Source organism: Protopterus annectens, chromosome 7.part0, assembly GCF_019279795.1.
Source record: "Protopterus annectens isolate FY-2018-M chromosome 7.part0, PAN1.0, whole genome shotgun sequence".
Lineage (NCBI taxonomy): Eukaryota > Metazoa > Chordata > Ceratodontiformes > Protopteridae > Protopterus > Protopterus annectens.
The window spans coordinates 573,971,327-573,997,491 of NC_056739.1; the positions used below are offsets into that span (position 1 = coordinate 573,971,327).

The 26,165-nt window shown below is 39.5% G+C and overlaps 1 protein-coding gene across 2 annotated transcripts in view; it reads right to left on the reverse strand.

The window, feature by feature from the left end:
- Positions 1 to 26,165, reverse strand: part of LOC122806599 (P2R1A-PPP2R2A-interacting phosphatase regulator 1-like) — an 848,478-nt gene that overhangs the window by 219,010 nt on the left and 603,303 nt on the right. Inside the window, exon 8 of one of the 2 annotated variants that reach the window (XM_044077157.1) lies at positions 6,424 to 6,493. The exons of the other annotated variant lie outside the window; for it this stretch is intronic. Coding sequence (XP_043933092.1) covers positions 6,471 to 6,493 — 23 coding nt within the window. The 3' untranslated portion in view covers positions 6,424 to 6,470. Of the gene's footprint in view, positions 1 to 6,423; positions 6,494 to 26,165 lie in introns of those variants that run through there. 2 annotated transcript variants of the gene reach the window in all.

Here is a 26,165-nt window from a genome sequence, read left to right on the forward strand (position 1 = left end):
TCCTTGGTTAGGACGTTCAAAGATAGGTACTAGGCTATTGGCCCAAGGGCCTTAGTAAGCCTAGCCAACAAGCTTCCCTGGCTTACGCCACCCAAGAAAGTTATTTTCCTGTGCCCCTGTCGAGCAGAGCCACAGACGTGATCCCCAGGGTGTATTTCCTATTTCCTATCCACTTATCAAGATTTTTCTTGAAGAGTGCTAATGAGGACCTTTGCTTGACATAGATGGGTAGTTGTTCTACAATATGGGAAGTCTCTGGGATAGGAATCTATCCCTCCAGCATGTCCTGTTTATTGTGGTGACAAGGTTTAGGTCCCTAGAGCATGTAGCTCAGAGGGATTAGGATTTCTTTAGGTGTAGCATGTCCAACAGCTCTGGGTTTGACATAGCTTTATATGTTAGGCAGAGATCACCTCAGAGTAGGTGATATGCTACGGTGTAAAGCTGGAGTTTTTTGAGACGGTCAGTGTAGGGCATCTGTTTGAAGCCAGTAATCCCCTTTGTGAGGTACTTCTGTGGCCTTTCCAGCTGCTGCAGATGTCTTGTGAGCTACATTCCAAAACGGGAATTGTACTCTATAATGGGTCTAGTGAGTGTCGAATAGAGGGGAACAATGATCTCTTTTTTTCTAGATGAGAACTCTTTTGTGATGAGGTGTGCCATGTAGAAGGATTTCTTGACTACGGTGGCGATGTGATTATCAAAGGAGAGAGACTACTGTCCACCTGGGTCCCCAGGTCTCTTATCACAAATTCGGCATTAAGTAGACTGCCGTCTATGTGGTAGTTCATGGGTACAGAGTTTTTACCAAAGGGGATGACAATGCACTTTTTGGCATTGAGTTTGAGGCCATGGCTTTGACACCAGGCATCTGTCTAGTGAAGCCCTTCTGTAGGATGTCCACATCATTTGGGGACTCAACTATGGCTCCTAGTTTGCAGTCATCTGTGAACTTCATTAGCCAAAGGCCTTCTGTGTTAGCATGTACTTCAGAGAAGTAGATACCAAACAGGAGAGGTCCCAGGACTGAACCCTGTGGTAGTCCACTTGTCACTGGTTTGAAGTCAGATTTGGAGTCTGCAACTTTTACAGTGTGGGTTCTGTCAGTGAGCCAATTGGCAACTCATCTCGTGACGTAGGGACTTACACCTAGTTTAGTGAGTTTAGCTATAATTCCAGAATGGGGAATGGTGTCGAAAGCCTTGGCGAGGTCAAGATAGGCTGTGTGAACCACCTTACCTTCGTCTACAGTTTTGGTGACTGCCTCAAAGAAGTCAATCAGGTTCAGGAGGCATGATCTGTCTTTCACAAACCCGAACTGGATGGGGTCCAGAGTTTGGAAGTTACCAATGTCTTTGTTTATGAGTTCCATGATGATACGGTCTATGGCTTTACAAACCAGGCTCGTCAGCCTAATAGGGCGATAGTTCCCGGGATCAGTGGTGGCCCCCCCTTTGTGGAGTGGGATAACTGTTGCTGTACGCCATTCAGTGGGCACAAAGCCTGATGTGAGACTATGATTGAACATGGTGCTTAGGTGGGGAGCCAGTTTGTTCTGAAGAGTGTGCAAAATGCAGCCTGGGATGTTGTCCGGTCCCATGGATGCTATGTTTTTGGCTTTACAGAGTGCAGCTTTTACCTGCATAGTTGTGATTACTCTGCATTGTTCCTGTATAGTTATGGGCCCTTTAGGGGGTGAGAGGGGGTTAAAGTTAGCACTGAACCTATCTGCCAGGACGTTGGCAATATCAGTTGGTTTTGTAATTTTCATGCCATTGTGCTGTAACTCAAAGCAGATCTGGGTGTTGCCATTGAGATTCTTGACATAGCTATAGAATGCTTTGTGGTTGTCCCTAGAATCAGTGGTTATTTTGTTTTCATAGCTAGCTTTGGAGGATTTTATAAGGGATCTCAGCTTCTTACTGAGGCTGACCAGGAAACTCCTCCACTCACGGGATTTTACTCTCTTTTGCAACAGTTTCTTCCTTCTGTTGTAGAGTTTGTTTATGGCAGGGGACCACCAGATTGGCTTCCTTTTTTTGGGGGATAGCGTCTTGGTTCTGTTTGGGACAGCATGATCCATGCACTCGTGTAAGTGCTTATAGAGTGCATCTGTGTAGGATTCATCAGTTGTAACTGTATTGTCCATCTGCATGGGTGTCATGAAGTTCGCCACTTCTGTCTTAAGAAGCATGAAGTTGGCTTTGGAGAAATTTTTTACCGTGATTTCCTTAACTGGGGGTGGGGGAAGGATGTGGATATCTAGGGTGATTAGCTTATGGTTGGATCTGACTTCAGATGTTGTCACTCATGTTGGTAATGACTAGGTGTAGGATATTGTTGCCCCTGGTGGGGGTGTGGATAAGTTGATCCAGGGCATTGGAATTTATGAATTCTAGAAAGCACTGAGTGAAGGAGTTGGCACATGAGTAGTTTTCCCAGATAATGGTGGGGTAGTTGAAATCGCCCATTATTAGGGTGTTTGGTTGAACCCTAATATTTTCCAGTATATCAAGAAAATAGGAGTGGGAATCCTGGGGCATGGTGGGGGGATCTGTAGCAAGCTACAATTTGGATTGCAGTTTTGCCCAGAGTTAGTTGCACTTGGATAATCTCAGATGCATTATGCTGAGCAACTAGCCTTGAGGTGTGGATATCCTTAATGAATATGGACACACCTCCACCTTTGGTGTTCCTGTCCAAGTTAGGTGGCCAAAAAGTGTGGTATGAGTTACAGCCTGGTAATGCAGGGGTGCTCTCTGGAGCCTTGTTTATACTATTGCACTTATGCAACACAGTGAGTGTTTGCAGAGAAGGTAAAGGCAGGGCCAAGCCAAACTACCAAGTATTTGAAAGAATATATCACTTTCAAGGACCACCATCTGGGCCTGTAATGTTTTACAGATCTTTGTACACACAAAGGCACTAGCGAGTTCCAAAGACCATTGCATTTGTTTTAATTAGATTATGTTTTAAGTCCTTTGCACACATGCACAACATAATTAGGCTAAAGTAGTTTGGAGAATTGCATATTGATTTACATGACCTACCTATTTACCAAACAACATAATGATATGACTGGTGTTTAGTGTAGAATGTAAACAACAGTGGTCCAAGTACTCAACTTTGCTGAACACCGGAAAACATTGGGTGCAGAGAAGACTGTGTGTGGATGTGTAATAATTTTAAATTATCTGCTGTGAACGCAGTCCAAGAACTGGATGGACTTGAGGCCACATAATGATAGCTCCTTGAGTAGACAGATGGTCTACATGGTCAAAAGCCTTGGAGAGCTCAATGAATATGGACCCAGTAGAATAATTTCCTTTTCTGAAACCATTTTGATGGCTTGTGAGTATTCATGAGTAGTCTGTGGTCCTCTATGACAGCCTACAGTTGTAAGGCTGCTGCTTATTCTAAATTTTCAACAGAATGGCAATTGGTTAAAAGTCTGTTTGGAAACTGAAGCCATGCATAGGTGATAAAGATACTGCTATCAGTCTTTCAGAAGTCTGAGAACATAATCAGTGAAGAAGGAGGAACTGAAAAGGTACCTTAACATGGTGGCAATGAAAGTGTTACAGACCCTGAAAAAGTTAGGAAAAAGGCTATCACAGCCATCTTTTTCATAGCTAAGAACCTATTTAAGCCAAACACAGATTTTTACAATCAATTTTTCTGAGAAATGAATGTTTGTGTGAAATGCAAACATGAAGGCTGGGCAGAGGTTATTTCACCAGCAGGAAGGACTATTATCAATGGTATAAGCACTAAATCAGGAGTAGAAATTATCTGCAAAGACTTGCAATTAGTTTAGGATCACTGATCACTTTTCCATTCACAACCAGAGAGTCGCAATCAGCTGGTACAGACATCCCAGATAAGTTACCGATTTCCTTCCAGAAACCTCTCGCATAGATGACCTTTCTGATGTTTCTTCGCAAAGACTATATTTGTCTTATTAGCAAGATGTTTGTAGTGCTTTCTGGGTGAGATGTGACATCCACCATTATCTTGGAAGTTGACAAATTTGTGCCTAACTCAGTCCAAGTTGCATGCTACAATAGACTTCTTCAGCTCTAGCATGGTATTCCCATTAACTCGGTTTTGGTAGGACAGTACTCTTCTTGCAGAAGACATTAAGATAGTGAAATAATGCAGTAATGTAGCCAGCCTGACTGCTGACTTATAACCAGTCTCAAGTGGCCAATTCATTTTCAAAGCTGTGATTCTTTTTCTTGCACCCTATAGGTGATTACTTGAAGCTCAATTTTTTTCTTTGGCAGAGTCTGCAGAATAGAATGTACAGTGGTCACTGAATTATGAACATGCCATTGAAAGGGGTAAGAATCTGGAAAGCTGTTTTGTACAAAAGCAGGACATGATTGTCAGCTTGTAGGTTGGGGTCTGCAGTTTCAAGTAACAGATGGAGGAAGATATTTTGTGGAAGACTGGAAAATGCAAGGAAGTTAGTCTTGGGTTCCCAAAAGGTTAAAGTCTGACGGTGATAGTGAGTTTCTACATTTAAGGTTACTCAGTTACTCAGGTCAGCTCTGAGTTCTTTACTCTTTACCAACTATGTAGTGGTGGGGACAGCAGTAGACTACATTAATCTGTTTGAGTGCATTCTCTAACTTACATTTTTACAATACTCAGTCAGGGCCCTGGTCAGAGACATTAGAGGAAGAAGCAATCAGGAAACCACTGACATTTTTATTTACTAAGAGCAAAACACCCTCCACTAAATCCATGGACAGGTCACTGACTCCTATACATGTTAAATTTTGAAAGGTAAGAGAAAGGATTGAAGACTTCTGAATTTAATCAGGATTCAGTGACTCTTAGTATTTCAGGTTTGTTGAAGTGGGGCCAAGCTTCAAAATTAGCAAATTAATACTGCATAGACTTGATGAAGTAATTTTCAGACCTGCCACATCTGAGGGGTTTCAGAAAAAATGAAAAAGAAGCAATCAATGTCATGCAATGCAGCAGCAAATGGAAGAACTAGAAGTGGTCAGGGAGCAGAAATGACACTGGGTAGGCAAACACTCGTAGCTGATCTTAGGAACAATTCTGGAGGCAGTACACTTGACACAAAGATGTTGTTTTTCTAGGTGAGGGTGAGAGTGGGATGAACAGAAATGGAAGAAACCTCTCCCATCTGAAGACAATCACCAGCTTTCTAGTGTGCAGTAACTGTGGTGTAGTATAGCTGCTCCCCAGTAGCCTGCTATATAGTACATTTAGCTGGGTAAGCAAAAAATATATGAGCCATGATGGATAGACTTTCAGTAGCTAAAATGTAGGCAGTAACACGCTTGTCTAACAGGATTCATCCAGTAATTTTGCAAATAATATGCAAATTGAGGAGACATAAATGATTTCAGAAAATGCCTCATTGCCACAAATGCATTCTGTCCCTAACATGCTGACTATGAAAGATTGTATTAACAAAGAAAAAAAAAAACAGAAAAAAATAGTATATATGGAGGTTCATGTTCTCTGTGTGGCTTTTATCCCCTACCTCAGAAAAAAAAAACATGTTAGGTGATTGGCTGTTGTAAATTGTGTATACCTTCTGCACTTGCCATGCCTTGCCTAAAAAGGTTCAGCAAAAGATCAGTTCACTTAGCTGGTTAACAAATAAGTACAAGTAAATTTCATCATTTTAATTTAATGACTTTATCCACCAACTGTTCATTATCAGCAAAACACAATTATTGCCACACTTCGCATGGCAGAACCCCTCTTCCTTGATCTTACTTGACTTCTATTATCTGACTTAATATAATTCCTATGAGATTCTCAGAAACCCAGGTCTCAGTAGCTGCCAGATGTTCAAAGTGTCCACCCCTACCATTGTAGTCAATCTAGCTATTTAACACATTTATTGTTTATTAATCACGTAGGTAGACTAATCCAAATTGACTATTTTTCAGCAACAACATAGGCTAGGCAGTAGAAACCAAATGTATACATACATTAGTCAGTATAAGGCAATATAGTTCATATGCAGAACACAAAGAATACAGACGCAAATATTAATAATAAAAACAGATATTTAATATAATGCATAGAATATCATGAAGGTTAACAGAGACATGAGCTGACAGAGGTGGGCAGCATATATAGATCCATCAAGCAAGGTTAGTAATAAACAGAACACAACTTCTGCCATGTAGAAATAATACTGAAATCAATGAGAGTTACTGGTTCTAAATGTGTTTATAGTCCTCTTAGGGCAACAACAATTCTGCTGTTAGTCTACTTAAGGTTACAGTATTTTGTCACCAAAGGTGGCACACTATGTCACCACTAAACAATGGATCCGATATTGTCCATTTTCGTCCAGTTCAACACATGGGTGGCATCATTCCTGAAGTTTTCGGATCCAGGGCTCTGACTCCTCCTCTACCCATAATACCGCCATTCCACCTTAGTACCTCAGATCTTGTTTGCCTCCTGAAGCATCAGGCATGCTTCATGAGGGTTCCTGAAATAGAGAAAAGCATATCCTTTTCTTTTTGACATTGAATTTCTAGATCATTAAAATCTTCTCTCTTATATGTGCAGTTTTAGAGTGTGTTTTTCCTTATTAATATATAGGTTTTTATATTTTCTACTAGTATTAGTAGTTAGGCTTTTTTGCATATATATATATATATATATATATATATATATATATATATATATACACACACACACACACACACACACACACACACACACACACACACACACACACACACACACACACACACACACTCACACACACACACACACACACACAACACACACACACTATATATATATATATATATATATATATATATATAATTTTTATGGTGTTCACAGTTCTTAGTGCATGTTACATCTCAGTAGTAATAGTATTCCTCTGTGGTTGCTTGATTTAGCTGTAGTTCTTTCAGTTTCCAGGATGTCTGATAGCCAGGGGTTCAAAAATGTGCAGACTGAGAGCACAAAATCCCTCCACATGATACACATTTCCTGTGTGTATACTGCATGGGCGCTGCCCATCTTAAGACAATGTGAGGCATGTGCTTCCTTTGGCTTGAAGGCTTTCCAAACCCGACAAGAAAAGTTAATAATTCCACAGACAGGGTCTTCTCACTTGTCTGCCTCCTGTTCATCTACTGCTACCGCGTCCTCTACTGCAAATCAGGGCAAAGGCAAGAATAAAGATAAGCAAAAAAGGAAAAACAAAAAAAAAGAAAGACTGGAACAGGAGAAAAGTGAGAAAGAAAAGTTAGAAAAGGTCAGGAAAAGGTCTCCAGATCCTACTGTTTTGGTTAGTTTGGATCCAAAAACTCCTAAGAAGTCAGAGATGTCAGTTTCTTGGAGCCGATCTTCCTCATCTTGATGTCCATTCTCTTTGGAAATGGTGAATTCCGAGGATTCATTCTCTCATCCTACAAGAGAAAAGACATTTGAGACCACCTTCAGTGGTTTATTCTGCTCAATCATCCAGAAGCCTTACTGAACAAGATGTCAATAGAATAATGAGAAAGTTCCTGAGAATGCAAATCCTGTTTGGGGTTCTCTTGGTGCCATGACCTCAGAAATTGCAAAGTACTGGTCCAACAACCTCTTCTCTTCTTTCTCTGGTACCAGCCCTTGGACCCAGCTATCGAAAATGTGACTGCCCTGGTGCACTTCTGTCAAAGCCAACAGTTGGGCTGCTTCAAGTCTGACAGCATCCCTATCTCTTTCAACTCTAATACATTCGAATTAGAGTCTCAGAGCCAAAGTGCTGGTGCCAAGACTCGAGGGGATGGGCTGACTCACAGGTTTTCAGAGATGTCTCTTGACACCTTGGATCCAATGCTGGGCTCAGGGCCATAGACCTCTTGAGACTGGGAGATCTCCTTCTTCTTTGGAGAGAGGGAGACCTTATTCGGAATCAAGTGCGTCTGTCGCCTTTCAGACATGAGGTTGCTTTGGCTGTGCCCAAAGATAAAGATTACCACTCAGCTCAGTTCCATCCAAACCTTACAGGAATTCAGCATATTCTTCCTTTCATTCTGTTCAACAGGGACATTTGGTACCACAGGAAAATAAGACCGTTTACTTCATGAGCTCCCAGTTTGATTATAACCCATCTAATCATCCATCAGTATAGGCTCACAGGAAGCAGATGTGAAAACAGGCAAATAAACTCATTTCCACAGTATTTCACTGAAGGCACAGATATGGATGAAGGTGAGGTTTCCCCTCGATCCTTCTCAGAAGATGTCACCTTCGGTGAGATCCTCAAATTGATGAAACAGTGATGGTGCTGGGCCACAGATAACCGTTTGCCAGATGAGACCGTGTTCTTGGTAGCCTTTGGTTCTGGCTCAACTTCATCTGTGTAATAACACTTGTTGATCCCATTACTGACCTCATGGTTCAATGGGTATGGAAGGAACCTGACATGATAAAACCAATACCAAAGAAACCAGATAAAATCCTGGCAGCACCTAAGGGTGGGTAGCATTGGAGCAGAGGTCCACCAATAGATGCTATGATGGTAGGCAGCAACCAGTAGGAAGGAATTATCAGAAGAAAGTTCTTATAACCACCCCCTTAACAGAGATAGGTTAGGGGAAACAGCTATACTCTAGCTACTTTTGCCCTAGAATGCTGAACTATTTGGCTCATGTCACATGCGTCCAGAGAGACTTGACCAGAGATTTCTCCAAGTTTCTCTCGGGTAATCTGCCAGAGCAGATGTTCAGAAGACCATGGACTCCCAAGTCTCTACCTTTGACTCTATATCACATGTGACCATGTGTCTGCTATCTAACACAGCTGATGGCACAGCTAGGGCAGTGGGCAACAGCATTACCATGTGCTGACATGCCTGGATGTGACTTTGCAATTTCACAAAAGGCTTTAAGTCATCCTTCATTAGTGCCCCATTCAATGGTTCCACACTTTTTGTAGCAAAGGTAAAAAAAACACTAACCAGGAGTCAACAACATGGTACAACTCTGCATCTGCTGTGGGAATCCTTTTTTCAGCCCTGCAAAGGACCTTCTCTAGGAATCAGAGGGGTGGCAAGAAGACGTGGTTCTGGAAACCACAGGGTTATTATCAAGACACTCCCGGGATAGACCTTCTCATGGCAGAGGAGGAAGTAACTTTAATGGAAGCCCTATCAGTGCTCTTGAAAGGCTGCCTGACTGCTGCACTCTGGAGGTAGTCAGGAGGCACTTATCCATGCAACCACAAGCTTGGCAAAGCATAAAATCAGATTCTTGGGTGCTCAAAATTATATCCAGAGGCTACTCAATTCCCTTTTTCTGTTACCCAACAAAAAAGAAGAAAGTTCCTGACGTTCCATCCAGTCAATGGGAACCTAAAGCAGCAGACATCTCCAAGCTGCTCAAAAAAAAAGAGTCACCCAGCCAGTTCCCCAAGACTACTTAAGAGTCCAGAGTCTACTCCAGGGTTTTTAGTGCCCAAGAAGGCAGGAGACCTCAGACCCTTTCTGGATGTGAGTTATCTGAATCAGTTTTTAAGACAGACAAAATTCTGGATGGTCATAATTTAGTGCATATTGCCTCTTCTGAGGAAAGACAACTGGATGTGCTCCACAGATCTCCACGATGTGTACCAGATAGTGAGGTATTCCATGAGATTTCTCCATTTCTGGCTGGGAGCCAATCATTACCAATTCAGAGCACAGTCCTTCAGTCTCATCAGAGTCCTCACCTATGCCTACTACAGATCCAAGTTTTTCCATATGTTGACGATTGGCTCCTTATTGCTACCTCCAGGAATATGCTGTTCCATCATCTGGACCCCTTGCCCCACTTAATGCAGCACTTAGGAATCACAATAAACCTACCTAAGAGTCGCTTATTTTCAACATAACAAATAGAATTCATTGGAGGTCACCTGGACACATCTTCACAAATTGCCAAATTAATGAACACTGGAGTGCTCTCCTTTTGTCTGGTGGCTACACAGGTGCTTCAACATCTATCACCCCTACCATGACTAATTATCCGAATGCTAGGTCTGAAGGCCTCTACAATTATGGTGGTTCCTCTACATGGATTCCACTTGAGAGTTCTCCAATGGACTCTTTTTGTTTAATGGTCACAAAACATTCATCCATTACACACCAATATTCACATTACTCGAATATGTAAGGATCATGTCAGGTGGTGGATAAAACTGATCAGCCAAGGTTCTTGGATACATCTAGAGACCAATCTCCACATGAATGTCTTGGAAATGAGTGCAGTCATACTAGCATTGCAGGCCTTTTAGGACTTCCTCCCCAAGAGCATGATTTTCATCCAGACAACATGGCAGTAGTCTTTATATCAACAAACAGGAAGGAACCTGCTCTTACCATCTTTGTTGGGAAGCCATGAGAGTATGGCAGTAGGTGAAGCCTTCAAACCAATTTCTGACAGCAATACACATTCCAGGAACATTAAATGTATTGGAGAACAAGTTGAGAAGAGCCATCTTAATGCCTCATGAGTGGTCCCTAAATCCAGCAGTGACAACTTTAATTTTCAGCTGCTGCAGCCAACCTTGTTGCAACCTCTTTGCATCTTACCTGAACAAAAAATGTGGCATTTACTTTGCCCTAATCCCTCCACAGGACAGTCACTGAGGGACACTTTAGTCCACAAATGGCCCCTGGTTCTCCTTTATGCATTTCCCCATTGTCTCTAATGAATACATTTATCCAGAAAGCAAGAAAGTACAAGACCAGAATGATCCTCATTGCTCCTTTCTGGCCCTGGCAAACATGGTTCCCTTTCCTGTGGCCTGTACTTGTACATGCACCTGGATGTTGGATCACTATCCAAATCTTCTAACTTGCCCAAATGTATTGCCTCTTCTGGGCCAAAAGTCCAAGAAACTAACAGCTTGGTTCTTACAGTTTTGACTATAGCCAGAGATGCCAGACTCCCACCTTTGGTTGTTCAGATTATATCAGCTTCTCAAAAACAATCCACAAAGAAGATTTAGCAAAGCAAGTGGAAGATTTTCTTTCTGGGCTATGTCTAAAGTCATAGACTATTTTTCTGCCCCAATTTATTCTATATTTGAATTTCTGTTTGAACTTTTCCACAGCAGTTCTAGTTTCTCCACTATTAAGGTGCAAATGGCTGCAATTTCTAATTTCCATAAAGAAGGACACTGCCATAGCATCTCTAAAAGTTTCCAAAGCCTTTCTGAGGGGAACATTCCTTCTATGTACTCCAAATTCAGTACCTCCATAGGATATCAGTAATTTGCTCCAAGTGTTAATTAATTCCCCCTTTGAACCATCTGCAATGGTAGAGTTGAAATTTCTCACTTGGAAGACAATTTTTCTTGTGTCTATTGCATCGGCCAGATAAATTTCACAGTTACAAGCCCTTTCCTGCAAATCTCCTTACCTAGTCTTTCACAAAGGGTTTATGTTTAACCATCAAATGGCACATTCCTTGAACAGCCATTCATCGTACACATATCATCGAAAGTGCATTTCAATAAAAGGCCATATGATTGTAAATAATATAATCAAACGATCATAGTTAGCCAACATAAACAAAATGGAATGTAGTACATGCTTATTGGTATGGTTGGGATAAAGAAATCTGCCCTTTCCCTACTGTAGTGCAATCTAGGAACTCTACCCTTTCCCCACTGTACTGAAACCTTGGAGTTAATATATATAATTAGTGGGGGTGTGGAGGGAACAGCCCCCCCACATAAGGAGGGTCCGGTGTTCACCCTATCCTCCTCATGTTGGGGGTTGCAGCCCTCAACCCCCCCGCTAATTATATATACCAACTCCTAGATCGCACTACTGTGGGTAAAGGGCAAATTTCCTTATCCCTACCATATTGATAAGTATGTACTACATTTCCTTTTGTTTATGCTGGCCAACTATGATCATTTGATGATATTTACGAACATATGCCCTTTTGCTGAACTGCACTTTCGCTGATATGTGTACAATGAATGGCCATTCGAGGAATATGCCATTGGATGGCTAAACATAGACCCTTTCACAAAGAAGAGAGTTTCCTTAAGAAGTAATGCATCTTTGCTAAATAAAGTGGCATCTGAGGCAAACTTAAACCAATCAACCTACCTGTGTTTTTTTCCAGATTTCCAAACAAAGAGGAATACATCCTTCACATATTTGATGGCCATTATCAACTTAGATTCCATCTTCACAGAATGTAGCACTTCAGGAAATTGGACTAATTGTTTATTGCCTTTTTTTGATCTAAATGGTAGGTAACACTTTCAAGATGGTTATCAGATTGCATTTCTTTTGTATATGCAAAAAAAGATTTATCCCTGCAAAAGAAACCCAAAGCTCATTCCACAAATGCCACAGCCACATCTACAGCCTTTATGAATAGGCTCCGTATTGATATTTATGCTGCTGCAACTTGGTTAACAATACACATGTCTGTGTCTCACTATAAACTGGATACATTCACTAGATCACGTTCCTCCTTTGGTTTCACCATTCTCAGGAACATCCTTCCTTGATGCCACCCAGGAAATAACAGCTTGGGAATCTGTCCCATGCATTGAAGTAGATGAAAATAGACAACATCATATACAAAAGTTATGTACTTACCATGATGGTAGAGCTGTGTTGTCTGACTTTCATCCAGTTCAACCTCTCTCTCCCTCTTTCTCCCTTCCAAATTATCACCCAGTTGCTTTTGGTGACCAACTGGACCTCACTTGTACCCTGTCTGTGGGAGTCCTATCAGACTTTGACTTCTTTTTTGGTATATTATACAAAGATAGTTAACTAAGCTATAAGTTTTAATTTGGTAGGGCAAACTTGAGCTGAGATACTAAGGTGTAATGGGAATTATGGGTAGGGCAATAGTCAGAGTCCTGGATCCAAATGCTTCAGGAATGATGCCAAGGTCTGATCAAGTTGGATTTGAACAACCCATGTATTGAACTGGATGAAAATCAGACAACATGGATCTATCATTATGGTAAGTACATTACTTTTGTTTATATGAGATCCACTAAATAGAAAGGATTGGTACTCTTATAACCCTAGCCTCTCAGCATAGATAAACAAATTTAATTGTCTTAGCAAGGAAGTATTTTACCTTTTATAAAAGGCAGAGCAGTTAAGAGTTTCATTCAGGTTGAACTTTATCAGGTTATACAGGTAGGGGGCCTGGCAGGAGAAGATTTCATGTCAAAAAAAGCTTTTACTATCATTTTGTTGAAAGTCACAACATATTTGAGTCATTTCATCGACTCAAATGGCTGAAATTGTGAACATTGTTTTGCCATATGTCAAAAATGGTACAAATGACATTTGACATTCAAACCAGTTTGAATGTTGCTTTAAAATCACCGTTCAAGTCAAAGGTGATTTTGCAAGAACCAATCACTTCCTTGCTTTCAGTTTTATACATTCGGAAGGATGTGCTTCACTGTTTTTACCAGTCGCCCATGTGATTATGCGATTCTGGAATCTGCGTAAGTGTCGTTCAACAAAATGATAGTAAACCGTCCAAAAACTGATCCAGCTAATAAACAGATATGTCTGCTTAAGTTTACTATGTTTTGCTGCTTCTTCCCACATACCAAATACATGTTGTATGTGAAATGGAACTCCTCTAAAGTGTCCATAGATGTGTGTGTGTGTGTGTGTGTGTGTGTGTGTGTGTGTGTGTGTGTGTGTGTGTGTGTGTGAGATCCTATCCAGGATTAATTTCTGTGTCTTGTGTGTGTTTTCTGAGAAAGACTAGTATTTTTAGCCAGACTTAATTTCTCTGCCTCGCCCCCACTGAGTGCTGGAATTGTCTCTAGCATAATTAAAATTCAGAGCCATATAATTAGAAAATTAATAAAATGAAACTCTGATTTCACTAAAGTCCTTCTAGTGGGCACAGTTCCTCTTCATGAGCAACTTGAAAATCATAGAGTCCAGACATACACTTAAATTTTTTTCCCTTTCTCTCCATATAATTTCTTGGAACTGGCAAGAGCCCAAAGAATGCCAATGACTTGCTGAATTTTCTGGAAGTCTTACTCAACTCTGGAATTTTTTTCAACAACCCTCACCAGCTCATTCACTAAACCATTTGTTGCAACATGCAATTAACAGTAAGGATTACTCACTTGGGAAATATAGTATCTTATCATTGTAAATTTCAATGCTTTCCAAAAATGTACGCATTTTCATATGTTTTTGTGAATATGAAAGCTGCTAGTGTTCAGATACAAGTCATAATGTATTTTGAACCTTCTACCTCAAAAGGGAATTTTTGTTTGTGAAAATTACTTGCTGAGCCATGTAAGAAATGTGTTGCTGTCTGTATTCAGTGTCACAGAAATACTAGGCTGAACTGTGGTGTCATAGAAATACTAGGCTGAACTGTGGAGATCAAAACTGCACAGATATTGCATTGTGTAGTTAAAATGCTATCTCATAACTCTGCCAAATAGTAGTACATTTTTCATTTCTTCAGAACTCTTCATAAACAGCTATCGTTCTCTGAGCCAGGCCATAAGCATTTTCTCACCCCAAAAGGAAATGTCATTCATACTTTTCATCTTCTTGGCCACTTATGAAAATATTTGCCACCTGTTTTCATGAAGCATCATCATAAAATAATGTGCTACATTTTATGATGAAAATATATAAAACCACCAGCATTAGGATAAATCAGCTAACGCTGCCTCATAGGATTTGCTGGTTTATAATCATTATACCTTGAACTTAAAATGGTTACGCTTCAGATTGCCTCAAAGATGCTGACAGCTGTCGGTTTTTCAGATTCTTGCTAAAATGTTCTTTCCATCTCACGAAATATGTCATATTAATTTAGCTGAATTATCTTCTAAGCTAAATGTGAAACTTTAACATTACATATATGCAGGAATTGCATACCATAAAGGATTATGAGTGGGTCACGGACTATAACCAACATGTTAATGTGCTTGAGAAATGGATTCAAGAAATTCACTTTGAGAACACATTAACAAATAGTTATGATCAAATGGGGATAACATTTTTCTAAAAAAAGAAAAAAGGTAAAGTGGCTTAGGCAGAGATCAACCAGAACCAATTCAAAAAAACAATGCCTTAGTATCACCACAAACACGGACCACAGCACCAAGTCACTTATAATACATTAATTTTATTTAGAAAATTGTTTAAAAAGTTGAGCACGTTTGTTCAATAATGTGAACTTCATCAGAACTAAAAAACTCAGCCATACATCATATATATACTAATGTCAATTGAATTCAACCAATAAAAGACAATGACTTATTAAAACCACCATTAAAATAATCAAGACTTCTCCAAACTCTTAAAGTGGAACTGTCCCTTTAAATGTATACTCCATAAATGTGCACATATATCTGCATAAAATATTATACAAGATGCAAACATCTATAAAGAAAATAAATAAGTAAAGTCATCTGTTAAAATACATATTAAGTCATTCATTAAATATATAAAAAATATATAAAAATACTATTTTTGGATGAGTTTAAGTGTTTGGAGATGTCTTGATTAATTATGTTCATGGTAGTTTAATAATCAATTGACCATCGATTATATTTAATGTATGGCTGAGGTTTTTTTAGTTCGGATGAAGTTCACATTAATGAACATAAGTGCTCAACTTTTTAAACAATTTTTAAATAATTTTCTAAATAAAATGAGTGTATTGTGGCTTGGTGTTGGTGCCATGGTTCATGCTTGTGGTAATACTAAGGCAGTGTTTTTTTTTAATTAGTTCCGGTTGATCTCTGCCTATGCCACTTTGTCTTTTTTCATTGGTTATTGGTTCTTTTTGTGGCTATGTGTTCTCTGGTTTGTTCTTGAGAAGGAGATGCATGTTTCACTACAATTCCCAGTAACCTAATCGGCGACTTGATGTCATTGGTGGGACTGTTGAATCAGTCCTTGGTGTCCTTCCCTATTGGATCTCAGTGAACGAATGAGGTATTAAGTATTTCAGGCAACGCAACCAGGAAGCCTTTCTTCAAGCAACACTACCTTGTATAGATTTGGATGGTTTATTTGCTTCTAATAACTCAAGAGCTGAAGGAGGTGATGGTTTTCTCGGTGGAGGTCTGTAGATATCTAACAAAGGACTACAGGAAAAGGAGTACTCTCGGCAGGTTTTTTCAGGTGACTTGCAAACCTGGTTGAACTCTGAACCTAGTTTTAACTATACCACCAACGAGAATGATTGTTTATTGTTTATGGATAATTTAAAAGAACTTAAACAATTGATTTTTAAAATATTGGGCACTGCGACTAGATACTTTACATCTTAGAGAGCGTATTAAAGGTGGTTCATAAAGGTTTATGTGTGTACAAATACCTGAACTGTCTGGAACTTGACAGTGACTGTTATTCTGAAGTACTTGAAATGTTCGACTGGTGGTGGTTTGAATTAATGCATTCTACTATCTCTCACAATGAATATGTTATGCAGTCTTTGTTAGTTGAGAATGAGGCTGTTAATAAGAGAATACAAAATGATTTGGTTTTTAGTACTGAAGAATATTTATGTTTTCAACAAGTGTTTAATGATGTTGACCACAAATGATCTAAAATTAAAGAGCGGAAAATGGGTAAGCTAGGTCATGGCAAAAAGGAATATGTAAAAAAAAGGCTTAGTCTCCACCTAAATATAATATAAGACGGGTCAACCATGAAAATGGATATTTTAACAGGCAAGATGTAGGGAATTATTCTAATCCTCACTCTGTTAGTAATGTTGATAATATATCACATTCTGAGGTATTACTACCTCACTTCCACAATAACTCTAACACTGACAATTTTCATTTTGACATTCATGACCCTTTAGAATTTCCTCCCTTCACCACTCCAATTGGATATGACAGAGGGAACAACAGCGGCTAGGTACACAATTTCACACCCAGTCCAATTATCGACCTCAGTATCAACACACAAGAAGAGGCAGGGGGAGAAGAAGATATTGAATAACTAGAGACCAGTGGCCCATAACAAGATTTCGCAGGATGGGCTAACCTTTGAGCACCATAATTTTAAGGTTTACAGCTATAGTAACATCATTTTAGAATTGTCACATTTTTCTGTTTTTAAGAAAGGGTTGACCTTTGTACATTTGAGACATTTTAATTTAAGTAAAACTTTAAATGACATTAAACTGTTCCTGAGAAAGCTCAATTTTGAAGTATTATTCAAATCAGGTGGTGGGCCAAACAAATTAGTGTTACGTAAAAAGAGTATTTTTAACCTACCACTATACCCTGTGTTGCAGAATTTTTAATGTTTTTTTGGAACTTGAGCTTGACAAATTGGTCAAACCTAATAAGAAAAAGACAATACTTCAACTTGGCAAAAGCTGAAAAAATACTCTAGATGATTTAACATCTAATAATGATATTCGTATCATGAAACCTGACAAGGGGGGACATTTAGTCATTATGGACAGGGTAGACTATGCTGGTAGAATGCTAAACTTGTTATATCATGGGGATGTATATTTAAATGTATCTGGAAATGAGGTGAACATTTCTTATAGGAGGACTGACATGTTTTATATGATTTTATTGATGCAAGAAGCTATTGACAACATAACGTACGACTTTCTTTCCACTAAACATCCTCGTAACCCCACTGTATTTGGCATTCCTAAGGGCCACAGGAACATAAAAAATTCCCCCTTGAGGTTAACTGTACCTGCTACTGGGTCTAAAACCTACCTTTTAGCGGTTTAAATTAACCATAAGTTAAAATCCTTTCACGATATAAAAACACAAATACTCACAGATTCTTGGGATTCCTTGGCTAGAATGGATAAAATTATTTAAAAAAAATGTATTGTTTACTAGTATTGATGTAGTTGATCTTTTCATGGTGATCCCACATGTGTTTAGGATTAGAGTGGTTTGAACAACCAATTTTTGGGTTTGATTTTTTTATCCTGTAATGACTGTCGCAATATTGTTGCACTAATGAAACTAGTGCTAAAATATAACTATGTATACTTTGAAGGAGAAATTTTCCAGCAGAACACTGGTGTAGCAATGGGCATAGCCTGTGTGCCCATTTTTGCTAACTTAGTTCTTTACGAATGGGAGATAAGATAAATTGTCAATTCCCTCTATACTAGATGTTTGGGCGATATATGTGTTGTGTGGACAGTGTGTAAATAATACCTGATAGAATTTATAAATTATTTATCCACTACAACAGATTTTCTTAAATTTACATCTAATATAAAGGAAGATGAATTTAATTATTTGGATGTTTTAATCTCCAAAGATAGGGGGATGCGGGCATATCTAGCTAAAATTTATCATAAACTCACATATTGTAATTCTCTCCTACATTTTAGTAGTGAACATCCTCTGTCTCAAAAAAGGAGTATTGTCAAAGGCCAACTAGTGCATGCAGCTCATATGTCCTTATTTGAGGAATTTATGAATGAATGAATGTGAACATTTAAGGAACATGCCTCTTCAAAGGGGGCTGGAAGGTTTCTCCCTATTCTAGGGGCAAGGGATGACTCTAGTTTAAATGGTAGTTTAAATGGTGACTTGAATACCCCAAGACAGCAAAATGATGGAAGTTATTGTACTGCTATTTGTTGGAATACAACAGGGAATATTTTTGTATCAAAGACATCATTTGTAAGTATTGGTAGCTTTTAAGTCAACTACCTGGTACACTGGACATTTTTAAGAACACTCCTAAATTTACTTATAGGAAGGGTGGATGTTTGAAAAATATGTACAAGTCTAATAATGTGCAGGATATACATAATACTAATCAAAAAATAGGTACACATAAATGTGGTAGTTGTAAGCAATGTCCCTATACAAGTAATGCTGAGGTAATTTATTTGAACAATCGTGGAAGAGAACTCAGAGTTCAGAGTTATTTTAATTGTAATACTGCTGGAGTTGTTTACACCTGCACTTGCCCATGTGGTTGGTGTCTATTACACTGGTAAAACAGAAAAGGCACTGAAGAAACAAATATATATGAACATATATATATATATATATATATATATATATATATATATATATATGTATATATATATATATATATATATATATATACAACATTACACATGACGTAGAAACTAACACCTTGGCAAAGTATACCAAAGTATGTGTAAATAGCAAGTATAAATTCTATGTCCTAGTGCAAGTACAAAAAAACCCTAGAGGTGGCCACTGAGAAGATTTATTAGAATATCAGGAGCTATATTTGCAATTATACTTACAAGCCAACAGACCCCTGGACTAAATGATGTTATCTTCACAGCGGCCGTTTTAAAACTAAGAGCAGCTAAACTATAATTATGGAGTTTGGTAGGTTTTAGTAGTATTTTTTATATTTTACTTATTTATTTATTTGAACTGATGATTTAATATGTATTTTTACTTATTTTTTTTTTTATTTTCTTTATAGATGTTTGAATCTTATAGAATATTCTGTGTAAATATATGTGCACATTTATGGTGCATGTCTTTATAGGAACAGTTCCACTTTAAGAGTTTTGAGAACTCTTGATTAATTATTTTAATTGTGGTTTTAATAAGGCATTGTCTTTTATTGGTTTAATTCAATTGACCATATTATAAATTTGATCTACGGCTGAGTTTTTTTTTGGTTCTGATGAAGTTCACATTAATGAATGAATGAAAGCATTCAACTTTTTAAACAAATTTTTAAACAATTTTCTAAATAAAATGAGTATATTATAAGCAACTTGGTATTGGTTCCATGATTCATACTTGTGGTGATAGTAAGGCAGTGTTTTTTGAACTGAAAAACATTTTTGTGGTCAATGGTGCTTTAGCTGTCCTGATGTACTAGAACTTACAGAGGAAGAAAACAGTGTGGGGGCACAACATTTTTACAGTTTTGAAAGCTGTAGCACAGTCAGTACTACTACACAGACAGCAGGTGGATGAGGTATGCCTCTGTTCAACCAACAGTTTTTAAAAAATGTGAAAGAGTCAAAAACAAACAGGTAACCAGGTAAAGATTTGGCAATACAGTATACACTCCAAAGGTACAGAAAATAAAAAATACAATACCTAGCCAACACGGCTGAAAGTAAAAATCACTTTACTGAGACTCAATAAAATATAAGATTAAGCGCTTTCACGATCTACCTGATCACTTCATCAGACTGCAATACAATTAGAAAGCACACTTGGTAAAACGAATAGGATGTTAAAAGAACATATCTTGGAACACATTAGAGACATCAGGAATAAAAAGGATAGTGATGCATTAGCTAAACATGTGAATGCAGAAGGGGCACAACATTTAGTTTTTTTGTGCTAGAAGTGATATAAAAAGGTATTAGAGGGGGAGACATAAAAAACAGGACAGAAGAAGCAGAAAGTACAGTTTTGTACCTACCATAAATGTAGATGTTCGAGTGCTAATACAGCTGCAGTAATCACAGATGGGTTCTCTGCCGTCAGGCGGTCCCTCGGTCGGCCGAATTCCAAAGTCTAGGTCCGGCGTCGGTTGTTGTCGCTTTCTTTTCTTATGTCAGTGCGACAGGGGTATATAAGACACAGCCGACACCATATTCTTCAGTCTTTCTTGCCCCAGATGTCAGGTGCCCCCAGAAGGAAGGCAATACATAAATTATATATATATATATATATATATATATATATATATATATATATATATTTTTTTTACATTTGTTGACCGGGCTAGTCTAGCTGGATATATTTCCATTTTCAGTAGAGGCCCGGGGAGAAAAGCTCCACATAAAACATAACAAACAGACATGATAATAATAAACACATAGAATACAAAGAAAAGAAAAAACAAATTTGAATAAAAATTGGTAATAATAAAAAATGGTAATAAGATCAATAAAAATTAAGGCACATAGTCAATAGTAGACATGACTAGAATTAAATCAGATTCAAAGCATCTTTCTTAATACTAACAGGCTGTATCTTAAGGCTTCTGCTATAATAGGAAAAAGTACAAGTAGGAGGAGAAGTAAAAGGAGTAGTGTTAGGTAAAAAGAAGGGAGGTGAAAGTAGTTGAGAAGTAAGAGAAAAAAAGGGGTAGCAAGAGGAGATAGGAGAGGAGAGAGAAGTAGGTAGAGCAAAAAGGATTAGAAGGAGGAAGAAAGGTAGATAGTACGTATGAGCACCCAGTAGGGTTAGAGGTCAGATAAGGGGGGGGGGAGAAATCAGTCTGGTGTATTACATGAGCAAAGCCAGTGATTTTGGAAGTACAGTTTGATTTGTTGTTTGAAGAGGGGTAGAGATGTGATTAGAATTAAATCCCTAGGTAGCAAATTCCAAGCTCGGCCTACAGTATTACTAAATAGGGAGTCTCCAGCAAGGTTGTGAGCCTTTATAGGTTTGGTCAAGAATTTACAAGAGGAACGAAGGGAGGTAAGATTATTATAAGGGAGTAAAAGCTGTGATAGTATAGGGGTGTTCTCAGGTTGGTATAGAATTTTGTGGGCAATAGTAAGTTGTGAGATTATAATATAGTTTTGTAGTTCTAGCCAGCCTAAAAGTTTCAGGTTAAGGCAGTGATGGGTTCTGAAAGGGTTACCGGTGGTGAAGCGGGCAATGTTATTATAACAAGTTGCTAGTTTGTTTAGGTTAGTTTTCTTGAGGTTAGTGAAGATAGGAGAGGCATAGAAGAGAGTAGATAAAAGATGGGAGTGGGCAATAGTAGCTCTAGCTGATGGGGTGAGGAATGGTTTAATACGGTATAAGGATCCTATCTTTCTATTTACTGATTTGATAGTGTTGTTGATGTGTTGATCAAAAGAGAGATTGTTATCAATGGTTATTCCTAGCAGTTTAGTTGTAGAGTCTGGAGAGATGACAGTGTTGTTGTTTGACAAGATGGTGAAATTAAATGGGGGGGTACGAATAGTGGGGGTGAAGAGAAGAAGTTTGTTTTTTTAGCATTAAGGAGAAGATATCGTCTAGTAAACCATGTTTCTACAGTGTTAAAGATATTTTGGGTTTGTGAGATTAGATCAGAGGAGGAGGATGCTGAGCAAATAATAGTCAAGCAATGCAATATAATCAAAAATCAGTAGTTGCAAGCAAATACACCATAGAAGGATAACCCAATCAGGTTGTATAAGGAGGAGTTAGCCACTAGGCCTTTACCAAGAGGGGAAGGAGGGAGAGAAACCTGTACTGCAGCTGTATTAGCACTCAAACATCTACATTTATGGAAGGTACAAAACTGTACTATGTTCATCGTGCATACAGCTGCAGTAATCACAGATGGGTAGAATCCCAAAGCTACGCACAGGGTGGTAGGCACTAGGTGGAACTGGGATGAGCCAGAATGCCCTGCAACACAGCAGTGGCAAAGCCTGCTCTAGTTTTGGAATATAAAGGCAGGTGGTAGTGTTTTGTGAAGGTATGCACAGAACTCCAAGTGGCTGCCTCCAAAATGTCTTTGGTAGGAACTCCTCTGAGGAAGGTTGTAGAGGTAGCTGTGGCCCTGGTGGAGTGGGATCTGATGCCTGTAGGGACAGATTTTCCATGATAGGAGTAACAAAACCGTATGCAGTGACCTATCCATTTGGAAATTGTCTGTTTGGTAACTGGCTTCCCTTGAGCTCCTACAGCATAGGACACAAAAAGTTGTTCTGATTTCCTGAAAGGCTTAGTTCTGTTCAAATAATAACGTAGCTGTCTATGGATGTCTAAGGAGCGTAGCAGCCTTTCCCCTTTGTTTTGAGGATTGGGGTAAAAGGTAGGTAAGTATATGGCTTGATTTAAAGCTACCCTGGATACCACTTTAGGCATAAATGACGGATTGGTACAAAGAGAAACCCTGTCCTGATGGAAGATGAGAAAGGGCTGCACAGCCATGAGGGCTTGTAGTTCCGAAACCCTACGAGCTGAGGTAATGGCCAGAAGGAAGGCTGTTTTCCAGGACAAATATTGCAAATCTGTTGAGGCAGCTGGTTCAAAGGGAGGCAATGTTAATTTTTCTAAAATGTAATTAAGATCCCAGGCTGGTATTGGTTGTTTCCTTGGTGGTCTTATGTTCTTAGCCCCTCTGAGGAACTGTCTTAAGAGTGGGTGAGAGAATAAGGGTGGATCCGTGTTGAATTCTGCAGAAATGGCTGAGGCATGGATTTTTATGGAGGAAAAAGAAAGTCCACTGTTCAGCAGCTCAGCTAGATACTGTAATACCTGAGGCAAATTCAGTTTTCCAGGGTCCTGGCCTTTTTTCTCATTCCAAGAGCAAAACCGTTTCCATTTTGCGGAGTAAGCCTTTCTAGTAGATGGCCTTCTGGCCTCCAAAATGACATCCTGCACCTCTTTGGGGAATAGGGTCTGTTGTGGTGGTAAGGAATTTTCCATGCAGCGAGATTGAGTGTTTTCAGCTGACTGTGAAGAGTTTTGTAGCTGTGCTGAGTCAGCAGAAGAGGCATTAGAGGTAGAGACCAGGGAGGTGTATGTGTTAGGCTCCTCAGGAGAGGGTACCAGTGTTGTCTTGGCCAGTCTGGAGCAATCAGTATCATCTTCAGTCTGTCTGCTCTTGCTTTCAAGAGTACCTTGGGCAGAAGAGGCAGAGGTGGGAAGGTGTAAACTGTCCATGCTGTCCAACTGAATTAAAGGGCGTCCACTCTCCAGGCCTTTGGATGAAAGGTCCTTGAACAGAACTTTTCCAATTAATGATTCCTGTGGGAGGCGAAGAGATCTATGTCTGGCCTCCCCCACGCTTGGATTATCTTTGTAAACACTTGAGGATGCAACTTCCATTCGTGTGAATCTGTCATATTTCTGCTTAGATTGTCTGCCAGCGTGTTTTCTAAACCTGGTAGGTACTGTGCCTGAAGTTCGATTTGCCATTCCAGAGCCAAGTTCCAAAGTGTCATGGCTAGTCTGCACAGGGGGTATGAATGTGTTCCTCCTTGTTTGTTTATGTACCACATTACTGTGGTGTTGTCTGTTCTTATCAATAATTGTCCTGGATGCAGGAGGTCCTTGAAAGCTGTAATTGCATTTATCACTGCTACATTTCTTTCTGATTGATGTGAAGGTGCTTTTCCTTTTGGGACCATTTGCCCTGAATGCACCTGTCTGTCATGTGCGCCCCCCCCAGGCGTAATCTGAGGCGTCTGTTGTGATGACTTGATTTGCTTGAGGCTTGCAGAATGGGAGACCTGTGTTTGTTTGATATGCTTGGGCCCACCATAGAAATTCCTTTTGCAAACATGGAATTATTGGTATTATTGTTTCCAAACTGTGGCTGTGTTGAGACCATAGGTTTTTTAGGTACCATTGAAGTTTCCTCATATGCAACTTTGCACATGGGATTGAAAGAATGCAAGATGCCATGAAGCCCAGAGCCTGCAGGATTTTCCTTGCAGTAAGCCTGGTACAATTTGCTAGTATTTTGAAGTACTGAGTTAGTTGCCCTTGTTTTTCTGGCGTAAGATAGGCCATCTGGGTGTTTGTGTCCAAGTTGGCACCCAGGAAAGTTATTTTCTGAGATGGTGTTAGCCTGGATTTCTCTTTGCTGACTGTGTATCCCAGGGAATTCAGTAACCGTGTTACATAAGCCAGATGCTCCAAAAGTATGTGCTTGCTGTCCACTTGGATCAGGCAGTCATCCAAATAAGGGTAAATTTGTATCCCTTGAAGTCTGCAGTAGGCAATTACTGATGCCAGGCATTTCGTGAATACTCTGGGCGCAGTAGATAAGCCAAAGGGCAATGCAGAGAATTGATAGTGAATTGAACCTTCAAGAAATCTGAGGTATCTTCTGCAGCTTTATCTGATTGGGACATGCAGGTATGCCTCCTTGAGGTCCAATGTTACCAGCCAAAACTCCTTGCCCAGCATGGGAAGAAGCTGCTGTAATGTGAGCATCTTGAATTTTGGTACGAGTAAGAATGTGTTTCGGATGGATAAGTCCAAAATGGGTCTCCAGTCGGTTCCTTTCCTTGGTACCAGAAATAGCCTGGAATAAAAACCTTGACCTTGTTCATGAGTTGGTACCTCTTGAATAGCTTTCATGTCTATGAGTTTTGAAATTTGTAGTTGTGCCTCTGCCCTTTGATTGTGTGGCAGGTTTGGCATGCCTCTCATTTTTGGAAGAGTGTGAAAATGAAATCTGTAGCCTCTGTTTATAACGTCCAGGATCCATTTGTCTGTTGTGACAATATGCCAATTTCTTGTAAATAATGCCAGCTTTCCTCCCAAGGGTGCTGCCAGCTGAGACTTGCTTGGCATGGAAAGGGGGAAGTCATTGGGTTTGTTTCCTGTATTGTTGTGCACTGTCTTCGCCACCTCTTGGTGCTGGAGCTTGCCATTGCCTGCCTCTATATGATCCTTGTGATTGTCCTCTGCCCCTTGAGCGCCTGTATCTACCTCTTTGGGGCTTGTCCGTGGCTGGAAAGGACCAGTTTTAGAAGGCCAATTTCTGCTAAAACGTGGTGGTTGAACCTGTAGAAAAGCTTTGACAGTTTGCATAGATTTGGCTTTTTCTTCCATTTTCCGTAGTATCTCCTCAGCATTAGTACCAAATAGCACATCCTTTTGTAAAGGAGCATCTAGTAGTTTAGCTTTCACATGATCAGGCAAGATTTGTTCCCTAAGCCAGGCATGTCTACGAATGACTGATCCTGTAACAGCAGCTCTACTTGAGGCCTCTAGGGCATCATAGCCACATTGTAAGGTGTGTTTACCCACTTGTTCTGCACTATGCATCATATCCTGCAACTCCTTCAAATCTGGTTCTTCAGGTTGAGACATTTTATTTCTTAATTGTGATAACAGAAACTGCTGATATTTAAGCATATGAAACTGACAATTTAAGGCCCTCATGGCTAGGGTGGCTGAGGTATATACCTTTTTTCCCCACCTTTCTAAGGATCTTGACTCTCTTTCGGAAGGTAGTGGATTCTTAGCAGTAGAGGCCTTCATTCCCTTGGGGCCTTGAGAAATGGTTTCAGGGTCAGCATTATGGCTTTTGTAAAGAAAATGGTGTGAGTTAGGAACTCTGTAGTACCTATCAGGCTTGACTGGGGCAGGAGGCAGGGAATCCGGATTAAGGCAAGCCTCCGCATAAACATCATCAAGTATATCCAAGACAGGAGGTATTGCCAGAGGTCTGTGTTGAGGTAACAAAAGAAATTCCCTAAGTC